At 37.6% G+C, this 15080-nt stretch overlaps 1 protein-coding gene and 3 long non-coding RNA genes across 4 annotated transcripts in view; 2 read left to right on the top strand and 2 right to left on the bottom strand.

The window, feature by feature from the left end:
- The window catches only part of LOC311295528, a 108799-nt gene that overhangs the window by 86048 nt on the left and 7671 nt on the right, over positions 1 to 15080 (top strand). The window lies entirely within an intron of this gene.
- LOC311295091 lies at positions 1289 to 4414 on the bottom strand. The gene is made up of 5 exons (XR_014628169.1): positions 4211 to 4414; positions 3880 to 4095; positions 2312 to 2352; positions 1903 to 2226; positions 1289 to 1770 (listed from the first exon to the last, which is right to left on the bottom strand). It is a non-coding gene; the product is annotated as an uncharacterized lncRNA (long non-coding RNA).
- LOC311296087 (E3 SUMO-protein ligase ZBED1-like) lies at positions 5720 to 7888 on the bottom strand. Its single transcript, XM_084417734.1, has 2 exons — positions 6689 to 7888; positions 5720 to 6587 (listed from the first exon to the last, which is right to left on the bottom strand). Exons 1-2 carry the CDS (start codon positions 7855 to 7857, stop codon positions 5897 to 5899), a joined length of 1860 nt encoding a protein of 619 aa, XP_084273860.1. The 5' UTR covers positions 7858 to 7888; the 3' UTR covers positions 5720 to 5896.
- On the top strand, positions 13437 to 14648 carry LOC311296068. The gene is made up of 3 exons (XR_014628478.1): positions 13437 to 14077; positions 14291 to 14397; positions 14578 to 14648. It is a non-coding gene; the product is annotated as an uncharacterized lncRNA (long non-coding RNA).

Here is a 15080-nt window from a genome sequence, read left to right as displayed (position 1 = left end):
TTGCACCTTGTTGTTTTTCTATTCTGGCCCTGTCCCAAATGGCACACTTCATACACACGTTTGTGCATGAAACCGCAGGGTGTCCCATTTGACATTTTGGGCCCTATCAGTTGACGCAATGCAGCACCAGGCACGACACAAGTTTTTTTTTTTTTTTTAACTAGCAAAAGTGGATTCAGACTCTGGAGGTAAACTCTGATAAACGCCCTAAGTGCACTTGCGCCTTGCGCTTTAGACCATGCACTTAGATTGTAATAATAGGGCCCTTTAGGTTTCAGAAGGGTGCTCACGAGCGCCCCCCTTTGCGGTCGATATGTGCCCTCAATCCGCACAACTTTGCTGTTTTTTTTCTTAAAGTACCCCTGTAATCAATAATTGTATGCCTTAAAACTCATCTTTGATCACCATAATGACATATTTAAAAGTTTTTTTCCTGTGAAAAAAAAAAATCTTCACCCCTTAAAATAGCTTGAATGTAACTCCCTTGCCACATTTAGTATACACAGATCCATGAATATGCTGATTAGCCCCGCCTCCACTCACTCACACCAGATCACATATTCACTCAACCAACTTACTGAGGTAAACTCTGCACAAAAGCATCACTCTTTACAACGTCGGACACATAACGGTAATTAATATGATTAGCCTTTTGCTTGACTATGTTACCAAACAGCTAATAATGTGTTGCTAATGTTACAGAAGCTATGTTCCCGTTCACCATCTCAGTCTGCCTTCTAACAATCATCAGAAACGCTTTAAACAACTCAGAATGTCAGAGGAGGAAGGCATAATATTGTAATATACATCATACACCCGCTATATTGCTAAATCTACCCGATTTTTCATATCAACAAAAAATTATAGCAGGATAACCTGGCTTCTCTCACAACTCTCCTGATTCACAGCAGTTAATGATATGCTAAAGCCCGTCGGTACATTGACGTGATTGGCCGTTTATGATGTCAGAAACACCAGCGATTTTAAACGGTGTTTTTGAGACTGTCTTTGGTTCACTGCAGTTTTAAGGAGAAAATACCCAGCAATGGTGTTGGCTTATGCATATGCATGTTTTGTCTTAAAGCATATTAAAAAACACCACATAGACATATAAACAACATTAAAAACTTGATTTTCACCACAGGGGGACTTTAACAGAAACCATGCGAGAGTCATATTGAAAAGGAAATGTACCTAATGGGATTTGTTTGACTGAGTCATTTATGAGAAAACATTTACTTTTAGTGAAAATCGTACAACTTGCAACATGCAAATGATCCAAACGCTGTTTCATCGCCACAGTTTATTGGGTCTCGAACATAAAGATCATCCACATACAATGAGACACAAGGTATTTTGCTCCTCTGAATATCTGAGAATACTGAAGGTTCTAGGCAGCAACATTTTACATTCTCATGAAGCTTTAACATCCATTTTCAAGGACAGGCATATAACTTCCCAACCTATCAGACTGGAGTAGAGCAGACACATAAAGATTTAGTGATGAATCTTGTTCTCTTCTGACTTCAGTCTGCAGATCTGCGCAGCGGATCTATGTTCTACAGAGGTAAACATTTACACAATATCTTTCTCTGTTCTTTGTTCTTCCAAAGGGAAAAGGGCAGATACAATTATACAATTGTACAAAAAAATACAAAGAAAAATATGATAAAACTGGCTATAAGTATAATACTACAGAGAATACAATGGTAACCCAGAGCAAATGTGATGATGTCATTCTTTGGTTTCCTTGATTAATTACTGGTGTTTCTGCAACAAAAAGTGAAGAAAAACAACATTACTGAACTGTGTTAAAGACACCAGATCCGTCTATAATTCTTATTCAAACATTACTAGTGAATGACACATTTTTAATAATATTTTTAACAACGTTTCACACACCGATGATGATCAGCTGTACAGTAGGAAGTTCAGATGAGTGTGAGATGTAGCAGATGTATTTTCCTGCATCAGTGTATTGAAGATTGTTGAGTTTGATGGAGAAGTTTCCTCTCTCATACTCCTTTGGGAAAGTTTCAGCTCTGTTCTTGTAACGTGGGTCCTGTTTCTCTGAATGACGGCCTTCAATTATATCACACACAATCTTGCTGCCATTGTGTCTCCAATGTACATTAATGTCTTGAAGTTTCAGATCATGTTCAGTGGAAGAACACGGCAGGAGAACAGAACCACCAATAACAGCCTCTACTGTTTCCTGCAGAGACACTGAAACAACACAAACTGTAACTGTAAACACACAATTTATTCATTTATACATGTGGCATGCGGCACCTTTTTGTTTTGTGCTCACCTTCACTTATCAGGACTGAAAATACACAGATGAAGCAGCAACTGCAAACAGAAATAGAAGTAGAGCAGCTTTTTAAACAATTGTACAAAGCTTGCATACACAAACAATAATACAAATCATAAAAAAATCTCAATCATCAGCCAGAAGTCTTATGAAGAGCATGTAGCTGGAAATATCATCTGTTTAGTGAGCTCATTAAATGTTCTTGGCAGCAACAATGTACATTATTGCAATTTTTATTTTTATTTTTTTAGCAATACAAAAGTTGCTTATTAATCTAAACATTTGATTAGAACATCAGTATTTATCAGGTTATCCATTTGAACAGTTTTGAGGTTAAGTAATTATTTTTTGTTAGTATTTTAAATTAGATTTGGTTTTCTTCGAGCCAGAGTTTAGCTGAGCATGTGTCATGAGAACTATGCATGCAGTGAATGAAGAATCTGTAGTTGACCGTAACCCTTCTGCTAAAACATTGAATTCACTGTAAACCTACACAATTTACCGCTATTAACTAAAACTACAAGAAGTAAATGCTAACATGCTAAAATGCTAACAACTAAATCAAAATAATAGTTACAGCAGATAAACCATGCAGAAAACCTTATAATAATAAATGAACCAATTCATGTTTAATGTATTAACAACACTTAAAAGATTTCCCTTTTAGTTACAGTTGATATAAAGCATCTGACAACCAAAACACTGCAGGCCAAACACGAACATGATCAACAAGCTACATCAGACGTTCATTGTTTAGAAGTATGACTCGTCTTTGTCCAAACAATTCATTTTTTACACAAACCTGTGGCCTAATATTTGCAAAATATATGTGGCCTGTGGCCTAATATTATCAATATATGTTTTATTTGACTATATTGCATAGAAATATTTACTTTTTGAGCAGAATGTATCGTAGCTTGTTAGCTTCCGTATAGGCCATGTGTTCTGCGTATGACATCAGACGTAAGTGATGTCAACAGTAATCACGTGAACTGAGCAGACATGCTTTAATCTTTCTTAAATTTTGAGAATTAATATCTCCCAAATGTTGTCATCATTTACTTACCCTCAAGTTGTTCTAAACCTGAATGAGTTTCTTTCTTCTGTTGATCACATAGGAAGTTATGTTGAAGAATGTTGGTAGTCAAACAGTTGACGGTAGCCATTGACTTCCATTGTATTTTTTTCCTTTTATGGAAGTCAATGGCTATCGTCAACTATTTGACTACCAACATTCTTAAAAATATCTTAATTTGTGTTTAACAGAAGAAAGAAACTCATACAGGTTTACACTTGTATGAACAAGTTGAGGGTAAGTGATGACAACATTTTCATTTTTGGGTGAACTATCCCTTTAAGATCATCAATAAAAGACATGACCAAAAGCTACACTGAGTATTAGGCTAGTTTCACTGAAAAATAAACAAGTTATATACATAATAATAAAAATAAGGTGAGCTGGTCTTTTCAGCAGGTTGCTATAGTCGTCCTTCCGTCTAATGTGACGTTAGATCCAGTATTAGTGAAATGAACAGCAGTGAATGAGTAAATGTTCTCAGACTTACATGAGAATGAGATTGAAGCTTCTTTCTTAAACTCCTCTGGGGAAATGTTGTTTTCTGGATCCTGATCCTCAACTGAAACATTTATCCAACTGATGTCTCATATATTCCTGCCATTGTGTCTTTAAAACATTTTGACTTAAGGTTTGTTTGTTTTTTCACAAAAAAAAAAAAAAAAAAAAAAGATTGCAGAGCTTCCAACAACATCGTCATTCTGACCTACAGGGAAAAAGGAAAGAGAGGGAATTGAAAACAACAGGGAAATACAGCATGGATTTCTAAAATGGGTTTCAAAAATGAACAAACAAACAGTTTATTTACAACAATAAATTACCTGTTTTCTTTTTCATATTTGGTCTCGATTCAGAAAGATCTTCCTCACAGTTCCTTTCTCCTGTTTTCATCCTGACGGACTGAACAAGTGCTGAGAGACTGATTCTCTGATACTCTCTGATGAACTGATGGGAGGAGAAACTAGTTGTCAGACTAGATGAGCTGGTGATCGGAACAAGTACAGTGTGTTTTGTGTTTTTTTTTTTTGTTGTAGTTGTTTTTTTTTAACACTAGTAACATTTTGACCAATAGAGAAACTAAAAGAGAGAGAAAGCAGAAGTCCCAAACTCACAGCCTTGTTCGATCTTTGCTTGTTTAATCAGCATGGTTTGGATGTGTGTTGCTTGTTTCAATTCAGTTTAACTTTTTTAATTCATTGGCACACCTACTACCTACACCTACACACATGCACACCTACACACACTACTGCTACAGATTCAAGATTCAAATGGCTTTATTAGCCTGGTAAAAGCTTTACATCGCCAAAGCATTGCTAACATTAAATTACAGGCGTACATGTTTACACACAATTTAAAAACAAAAAAGTTTGATAAAGAAATATTCCAACCAGAGGTGTAAAGTCCAGGTTCAGAAAGTAAAAGTCATCCCATTATTTTGTTCCAATCACCTGGATTTGCTAATTAGCACAGTTTTTCAGCCAGGAGATTGAACTAATGAGTGAAATCAGCTGGCTGAGGGTGGAATAAACATATGGCAGGACTTTTACTTTCTGACCTCTGGACCTCTACATTGATTCCAACCAGGAGAAGGAAAAAGGGGGAAAAGTACACCATAGTTCGTTTTATATAAACGTGACTCAGTGTTGATGTACCTGTTGGTTGTGCAGTTTGTGGTCCTGTTGAACTGGTTAAACTCTTGTCATGACATGGACGTCACAAACCTGAATGCCAGGTTTGCATTTCTCTTCTTTTTGACATATTCTTTTGCATTATATTACAGAATTTTGTATTTTGTTTTTGTAGTATATGGGGAAAAAATGCTTTTGATGCCTGTTGTCATCATACGGTTCCTGAAACACACAGCACACATTCAGCTTAATGTATAATCAGTAGTTTGCAGAGAGTTGACCTGATGCCGGTATGACACGTTACATTGACTAGTAAGGAGTGGTGTTGATGTGGAAACTCTGAGGACCAGGATGTTTGTCATACACACACAAGTGAGAAGAGTGTTTATTAGTGATGGGCAATCCGGCTCTTTTTGGTGAGCCGGCTCATTTGACTCGGCTCACTGAAAAGAGCCGGCTCTTTTGGCTCACAAACGGCTCTTTAAAAAAATATATGTTTTGACTATGATAGGTGTGAAAACGATTCTAATTAAATTATGAAATCATCATAATTACAATTCTAAATGAAATCATACTCACAATGTCTCACAATTTCTTTAAAAATGCATTGATTTGTTATGAAAAAAGAATACCATTAAACATTTGCATTTAAATTACAACTTTTTAATGTATAGAAACAACATTCAAAACAAATACAATCTGAACAACATAATAGAACCCATATTAAAGAAAAATAAATAACTGAAAGGATTAAACTGGTTCCTCTTTTTCTCTCTTCTTTATTGGCATGTTATAACTAACCAGCATGAACTATCTCACTAGTTATGTTTTGTATAACTAGCATGAACACACACACACAATGCTGATCATATTTTTATTTTATGAGAGATTTGCATTCAGAAATGCAAGCTGCCTTACTTTGGAGGGGCTGATGCGGTTTCTTCTCTCAGAAATAATTTGTCCTGTTTTCGAGAAGACCCTCTCAGAGGGAACGGATGTGGCCACTATGCAGAGTCTCCCTGTCATGACTTTAGTAAGCCGTGGGTAGATAGAGGCCTTGTTCTTCCACCAGCTCAGGGGATCTGCAGATCTTTGGAGGAGAGGCTCCTCCAAATAGGATCGGACCTCCATTATGGCATCTGCTGAGGGATTTCTTCGTGCTGCATTCCCAGTTGCTCTCTCATCAAACAGCATCCAAACAGCAGACGTTTGTGGCACTACTGCTGGTGCTTCGGCTCCTTCTGCTCCCTCTGCTTCCTGTTGCCCTGGTGTCTGAGCCAGCTGACTGCTGGGGCTGTCCCTCCCTGCTGCTGAGGTGATTCTTTGAAGAGCCTCATCAATCGCTCTGGCATCACTGAACGCTAATTTCTTAAACCTGGGGTCAAGTGCAGCGGTTTCTGACAGCACGTGATTATATTCCATTCTATGGAACTTTCTGTCCATTGATGAACATAGGGTGTCCATAAACTCTATCACTTGCCTTGTGGTTACATTTGCTTCTCTCTGGCGGTTGGCTGTGATTCGCTGCAGACCCTTACACAGGAGTATCATTTTTGAGGCTGTCACATAGCTAAAAAGAGAGAATAGATTTTTTTATTTATTTATTTATATATATATATATAATGTAATATAAAATACAGGATAAAATGTAGAAATAACTGCTTACTGTACCTCTCTCCACTGATCTCCACAGTAACTTGCTCAAAGGGCTCCAGGACTCTGCACACCTCCTCCACCACCTCCCATTCCTCTTGGGTCAGAGGATCAACAGGTGCACTGACAATGGCCAGGGTAGAGATGATGGCATCCTTTGACTCGAGAAACCGTTTCAACATGTAAAATGTTGAATTCCACCTTGTAGGGCAGTCTTGTTTAGGCCTTAGCTCAGGCATTCCCATCTGGTGTTGTGTAGACTTTAATTTTTCAGCACCTACTGTGCTCCTGTGGAAGTATTCCACAGCTGCTTTCACTTTCTCCACAGTGGGCTTCATCACCTTCAGAGCATCTCTTACAATCAGGTTGATTGTGTGGGCAAGACATGGATGATGGGTCCACTTTAATATTTTCACGGCTTTGGTAATGTTAGCCGCATTGTCAGTAACACAACAGACCACTTTTCCATCTACATGCCATTCTTTTGCCACTCTCAACAGTTCCTCTGCCAAGTTCTCTGAGGTGTGTCGGTCGCTGAACTCAAAGCAGTCTAGAAGACAGCTAGACATTGAAAAATCTTCAATAAAGTGACATGTAACTGACATGTAATTAGTGGTTATCCTTGACGTCCAGCAGTCAGTGGTAAGGCAAACTGCAGTAGCTTTTTTGACTCTTTCCTGCACTGAAGCCCTTGTGCTCTCATACAGTTGTGGAATAAGTGATTTTGAAATTACTTTCCTGCTTGGAATTGTGTACATTGGATTTAGACTACTGGTATAATTTCTAAAACCTCTGTCCTCCACGATCGAAAATGGCTGGAAATCGGTGGCAAACATTTTAGCCAATGCAATATCAATTTGGCCTTGTTTTGATACAGACATTGACTTTGGCATAAACTGGTCCATTATAGAAGACTGCGTTGCTGTGGATCGCGGCCTACTTGACTGAGTGGATACATCTCCACGTGAGGTGCTGGCTCCAGTCGCTCCACCAGCATCACTAGCGGGATCGCTAGTTTCTCGAAGCTCCGCTATTTTCACAGTTGGGTGCACAGTTCGCATATGCCGGTGTAGGTTGTGCGTAGAACCGGCTTTATGTGAGATTTTGTTTAGGCAAATTCTACACTGTGCTTTAACATTGTCTACCTCATTAAAATGATTCCAAATGCTGCTGTGCTTCCGACTCATTTTCCTGCTTTTGTTTTGTTTTCACAGCTGTTTTTCCTCTCCTCTCCTCCGTGTTTGACAGTTGACACTGTGTGTGTGTGTGATGGCTCGGCCCCTCCCTCATGCCGTATAATTGGTTGACACCTCGTGTATGATTGACAGGAACAGAATGTGAGGCTGATCAGACAGTCGAAAAACGAATGTGTCCTATATAATAATTTATTTGTTCTTTGAATTAGTCAATTATTTAAAATAAAATAAAATTCATTCATTATTTCATTATTACATAATGATTTAATTTCTATAGGCTATATTTTTTTAAATGGAGTCGGCTCTTCAGATATGCGAGCCAGCTCCCGACGTTCACCTATAAGAGCCGGCTCTTAGAGCCGGCTCATTCGCGAACGACCCATCACTAGTGTTTATGATATCCTGGTGTATCAACAGTCCGAACAGCAAGGAGTTGTCACATTTAGAACATATAAAGACTCATATTGGCTTTATGCAGCAGACCCACTTAAAAACCTCAGATCAAGTCAGAATTCGCAAGAAATGGATTGGACAAGTATTTCATTCTGTTTTGAGCAAATCTAGAGGTGTGGAAATCATAATCAACTGGTGCGTTCAGTTTTCTCCTTCACAAACTTTAGTTGACTCTGGCGGTAGATATGTAATTGTTTTTTGGCCTGCTATAGCCAGACACATGAATGCAGTGAAGATGAACGTGTTACCTAGATTTTGTTTCCAATTTTCATACTTAAATCCTTTTTAAGACTCTAAATCAACATCTTCTATTTGGAACAAAGGGCCTATCAGAATTCACACTTCCTAATTTTTTATTTCACTTCTGAAAATGTGTCTTGTTTCCCTAGGCCTAGACCAAAGGGCTGCATCCCTACATTTTCTATCTGTGCACAACACAGCCTCATTCTGTATTCACTGTGTTTTCTGTCTTTGTGTTTGGGGTTATGGGTAGGACGGGATGGGAATAATATATTTCACTGTTTTCTTGTACATGTATCATGTTGTAAAAGTTTCATAAACAGATTAAGCAAAATAAATAAATAGCCACATCAACTGAAAGAGCTTGATTTATAATAGTGTCCTCACATTTTAGGGTGATCACATCCTGATCAAAGCAGATGTGGGACTCTGAGAACTTCTCTTTTACAAACCACACAAAAAATGTTTGAGTTAAGAATGGTTTGGTTTCAGTTCAACATTAACCCCAATGTGCTTTATATGTACTGTATGTGACAGCAACCCTGCAAACTTTTCACTTACGACCCCATCCTTTTTCTTACATTGATACACCACTCAGCTAGGAAAAGCTTGGAAGGTTAAGAAACATAGTGGAAATAAAGTGTAAGCCTAATTCGTTACAATTCTGTGAGGATTCTAAAGGAACTGAATGAGGAAGTGTCGGCAGGTTCAGTTGTGGCAAATGTGTTGTTTCTGTAACTGAAACAAAGTGCTTATAGGTTGTAAGTTTCTAAAGTAACTGAAACTGGCTGTGGAGTTGTACAAATTCTGTAAAGATTCTTAAGTAACCAAATTAACTTAAAGCAGTTTGGTGTGAGAGTTCTATTGATTAAAGCCGTCGATCCAGACTATCAATCGGCAGTCGATAAAAGCATTACAAGGGAAGGAGAATTGGCACCTGTGAGTCACTCTTTTCTCCATTTTTTTTTTTGGAAGACCTACATTCATAAGTCATACAAATATAAAACAAAACATGTTTTCACTCAAAAAAAAAGTAAGTAAAAAAAAAAAGTAAAGCATATCTTTAGCTAGCTTGCGTCACTTGCGTCTGGTGTCATCCAAGGACGCACACGCTTTGTTGACATATAGAAGAGTTTGCAATCATTTCTGTTGTTTGGAAAATGTAGTACTTAAAATTTAAGAGATGGAAATTGAGGGATGTAGGCAGGCACGGTTTAAGCTGTATATATGAGAAATTGAAATGACAAGACCAGATGGAGTTGAAGAATATAATAATTTTTAAAAAGTAGTATTAAAACAGTGATAGAGATATTCAGCTGAAGTCAGTTTAGTGTTGATTCAGTTACGTTGTGAAGATCATCTATTATTTCATTAGTTAAATTAGTAAATTAGTTAATTTCATCTAAAGCAGTTTTCATCGTCCATGCTCAGTTCAGCTCTCATACAACAGGGTCAGTACAGTCAGATCAATAATATTGTTGAATATTTAGTGTCACTAGAACTAAGCAAGCCATAGTAGGCGACAGTGGCAAGAAACCCAAACTCCATTAGGTGACAGAATGGAGGAAAAACCTTGGGAGAAACCAGGCTCAGTCAGGGGGCCAGTTCTCCTCTGGCCAATGGACGAACACGGTGTGATTATTATGATTCAGGCTGCATCACAAGTCAGAATTCAGATCAGGATCTGAAGCATTCAAATATTCATCCAGTTCCTTTTGCTTGAAGATCGGATTCATCACGCTGGAATGGAGCCGAAGCTGGCCATAGGATCTGTGTGGAGGACTTGTCTGGTTCTTGTGGTCTCTGCTAAAGATCTGTGCCGATTGCTGGCTTGTCGACGAGGCCTTCACGGGGATAGACTAGTAAACACAGTCTCTGCTGACATTCATGTTTCATGGAGTTTGTTTATTGTTTGGATTTCCTGATTCTGAGTTATTTAAAGGAGAACTCGGTAACTCTAGCGAACTCTAGTCACTTCTTCGCTGATTTTCCCTTTTGTTGTCGCATGTTTTCCCCACGAGATCCCCCTACAGCTGTGGGGGGGCGTATATTTCACAACACTGTCGTAAAAAACTCACTTGCGGCGGCCTCCTCCCCCTCTCTACCGCTGCTCATGTGCGTTTGTTTTGATCGGAGCAAGCCAACTGTATTGTGTGGAGCTATGTCTACCGAGGTGGGTAATCTGGTAATACATCATACATGCGTGTGTGTTTATGTCGAATTGCCGTAAAGCAATTTGTGTTTCGCGGTCGTTCTAGTTCTCGCTTCTCACGAGACTTCCAATTTATATCTTGCCGGGACGGTAGTCCCCAAGTTGCAAGGTTGGTTTTCCGCCTGGGAACGCTGGGGGGAGCGGGGAAAGTCACCAGTATCACCAGAACAGGTTGTTTAACCATCCAAATGATTTCTAGACAGTTTTATTAAGTTAAAAAAGTTACCAAGTTCTCCTTCAATAATCCTTGTGTTGTTTTGATCCTTTTGACATTTATTCATCATCTTTGGTCCGGTCACTCCAACTCGGCCTGTCGACCTGTCGGCCTGTCGGCTTCGCCTTGGCTCCTCCCTTCCTCGGCTCCATCAGAGACCCTCATCCCTCCGGCTCCACCAGGCTCCCTCGTCCCTCCGGCTCCACCTTGGTCAGCCGTCACCCTGCCTGCGCTACGAACTTATGAGCCATCCACTGCGCTCAGTCTCTCCACCGCTTCGACTCCAAAGGCCCCGCCTTGGTCCTCGGTCGGTACATGTTCAGTCCGATTGGCATTGCGAACATCATAGGAAATAAGGAAGCATCGATAATTCACTTTACATGAAGTAGAGCGGGAAATAGCTGTCAGTGAGCAAAGCCCTTCTGCACAGGACTGCAAGGGGAGTGACTAAATGAAATGCTGTAAAAAGGAGTTTGTGTGGTTTTTGTGCGGAAGACGCAGCAGTTACATTGCAAATTATCATGATTATGGTTAAATAAGATAAAATACACATATAATATAACCTAATTACATTTATTCTCATATTAAACATTTATCACTCTGTTCAGCACTTTCAAATATGAACAGTTATATTCATTAAATGAATAATACATTTATATATATATACACATGGATGTACTTACACATGTATATTAAAAGAAAATATGATAATTTAAATTGTATTTATTTACAGAAGCTTTTATTATGTCATCATACTGTATCTACTATCTGCGTATAAGCCTATTCTAGATTTTAACAGGTTAAAAATGATGAGGTGCAAAATGTCAAAATAATGTCAAAAAATAAAACACATGGATGAAAGAATCGTTCATAATAAAATCAATAAGATGCATTTTTAAAATAGTTGAATTTCTAATGAATGCCAGCTGTAAAGTAGACATTTCAGTTCTCTACTGCCCTCTAGAGGCTGAACACTGTAACTCTCCACTCGATCCACACACTGGAGATCTCTGCTCTCACCACTGGATGGCAGCTGTTACTCTCTTGGTTTCATGTGTTTGGTTGTTCGCTGTAAAGGTCACAATCTCCTGAGTTCATAACTCAAAACAAGCCAGAGTTGACAGAGAACATTTATATAGTGAGCATTATGAGACTGAAACTGATCTAAGACACATAGCGTTTGCAAAGCAACTCTGTAACTGTGAGTTTGTTCAACAGACTTTATGAGACAGGCCTCCTGAGTCACTCCTTGAAGATGTTTGTTTGCAGCCACAGATCTAGAATCAGGTGTTTTAGTGAATGTTTCTCTGCAGCCAGTCGTTTCACTGACTCTTGTAACTTTAGTTACCGAGACCACGATTGTGTTAAACACAGCACTGGATCAGCTCCTCTCTGAGTTTTATCTGAACTACACTGATACTAGTGAGTTTTAAAGAACAGTCTACACAAGAATTCATTTCCTTATTTGTAAGAAGTAATTTGGGCTTCACATCACCAAACAACAATGCTAACGTATCTGAGGCGGCAACCAATAAAGTGTTGCAGAGATTATGTATTTTTGTAATCCTGATGTTGGTGATGTTAAAGTTTATAGCTTAACTTTAGCTATTTATTATTCACTTCTGGTGATTTTATTTACCAAGGTTTCAAAATTCATGGAAGGTGTGTTCATTTCTGAAGATTATCATGATAAACATAAACTTTCTATGTTTAGAAAGAGCTAACTTTTCTGTTACAGAGCTAACTTTTCTGCAATAAGACAATGGGAAAATCCTATTGGCTTTTTTGTCGAGGGAACCAGTGATGCGAACTTCTGGGTTGACCTACAAAAATATGTCATCAATTCAGCACTTTATGAGCGTGAGGATCTCTCTGATGAATAATAAAACACAGCGGTTCACATCATTTTAACACACTTTTTTTATAGAAAACTATGTTTACAGTCTTCATCTTATGTCAGATGACTCTTCACAATTTATTTTGATTTAAATTAGAATCAAACTACTGAATGCACCTTTAATAAAACACACGTCAAGTCAATGTGTTCAAGATCAAACAAGCTCAAATACCTCATGAAAACAGTGGTTATAAAAGCACAAAATGTTTTTTTATTAATAAAGTGGTGATGGTAATAAGGGCAGTAGATGTTGTGGTCAGACTTTTAGACTTCCTCTGCTTGATGTGGAAGGTTTTTGTCTTCCTGTGTTTTCTTCAGAGCTGCAGTAGATTCATCTATATGTTGTGTGGAGAGAAACAGAATCATTCTGAAGTGTTTTAATCTCGACAACATGAAGATCATTCAGCTTCAGCTCTGTGAGTTTTTTTATATATTTACATGCACTTTACAAACTTAAACTAAATTGTTTTATATTTCAGTTTTAATTGGGTAATACTGAATTTTAATGCATGTTTATTTATTTATTTATATCTTATAGATGTATTAATCTGTTGCCGAGCTGCAGTCTCAGATCAACTCACTGATTTGGGATCAAATGTGACCATAAACTGTGATCTTGATGAAAATGAAGTTTATTGGATTTTACTGAAAACACCAGATCCTCCAACAGTGATTCTACGATCATTCCCAACACCAATATCACCTTTTTACTTAAATAAAACATTCAGAAAGAAATATTCACTGCAGTTTAAACATCGTCTGTTTATTAATAATGTGACCGCTGATGAATTAGGAGTTTATTACTGTATGAACACACACACACCTCCAAAACTCAGCAACAGCACCAGACTGCACTTCACCGGTGAGTTCATTTACTCCTCTATTGATCAAGTCATATTGATGATCAGTGTGAATAATTACATTTGTTAGGCTATGTACTACTTCAGGATTTTTTTACACACTTTTTTTACACACAACATAATTTTGCACACACAGAGATGAAAATAATATAAATATTAAAGTCAGTCAGTTATTACTGTAACTCTGGACACTTTCATTACAGAATCAACTCAACTAACTGAGTGTCACAATCATACAGCGCTGGAGTTTATAGATCAGAATCAGACACAATGGCAGATTATTATTATCATCATATCTGGACTGATGAACGGGCTTCTGCTCATTGTGCTGATCGGTGAGTTATTCTTTATTTAAATACATAATAAGCAAATGAGATATACTGTAGTCTTAAAATATCACTATCACGCTCTTCTCAGGCATGTGAAGTGTTTCCTTATTTTTTTTACTATTTTGGTTTTTAGGTGTCTTCAGCATATCTTGACCATTTAAGACAGAATAATCTACCCTTGAGTAAACATTAAATCTGAATGCCTTGTCTCATTTTTAGTTTTTGCTGTTGGAAAAACAGAACGGTTGGAAAAATATGATCCTGATCTACTTCAGACACGAGTTATATATCAGCCTCATGACCCAAACCACTAACATCACAATAAGGTCAAATATGTGAAACCATCAATAATAGTTTTAGTCAAATTCATTACTGTTAGTTTCGATAATAGTTTAGAATTCTTGCTGAGCTGTTATTCAAACAAATCATAGAGCCGTTTGTTTGGATTATTGTTAATATTAATAAAAAGCTGAATGTTAATATTGTTTTCTTTGTTGCTCTTTCAGTTCACTGACGTGGATGATATTCAGCAAGCGACAGCATCTGTGTTTGATTATATAGCATGTTCTTAAAATATGTGTTTCATATACTTAATGTCAAGAATAAATATTTTAACATTTTAATATCAAACTCTGGAGACTGGTGCTAATTGTCACATTATTTTTTGCAATCTAAAAATATTCTCATGAATAAAAAAAATAAGAATCTGATATATAACATTATATATACATTTTATTTTACATTTATGTTATATAGAAATATATTTGATATATTTGTTAAATGTTATTGTATTCAGCGCAAAAAAAAAAAAAGGCCCGCCGGCTGCAGAGTGGAAAAACTCAGCTGAGGTTCTAAACCGAAACCAGTAATATGTTCCACTGGTTGGTTCTCTCACCTTTGTCTAGAGTGGATGTTTAACTGAACCAAGTGTCAATACCTTTATATGTTTATCTCAATTCTCACAGTTTTCTTAACCTCAAATGGAAACAGCAGCATTGCCATAGTCGTA

The sequence above is a fragment of the Rutilus rutilus genome, assembly GCF_951802725.1.
Source record: "Rutilus rutilus genome assembly, chromosome: 8".
In the NCBI taxonomy this organism is placed as follows: domain Eukaryota; kingdom Metazoa; phylum Chordata; class Actinopteri; order Cypriniformes; family Leuciscidae; genus Rutilus; species Rutilus rutilus.
This window is presented reverse-complemented; position numbering and strand designations above follow the sequence as displayed.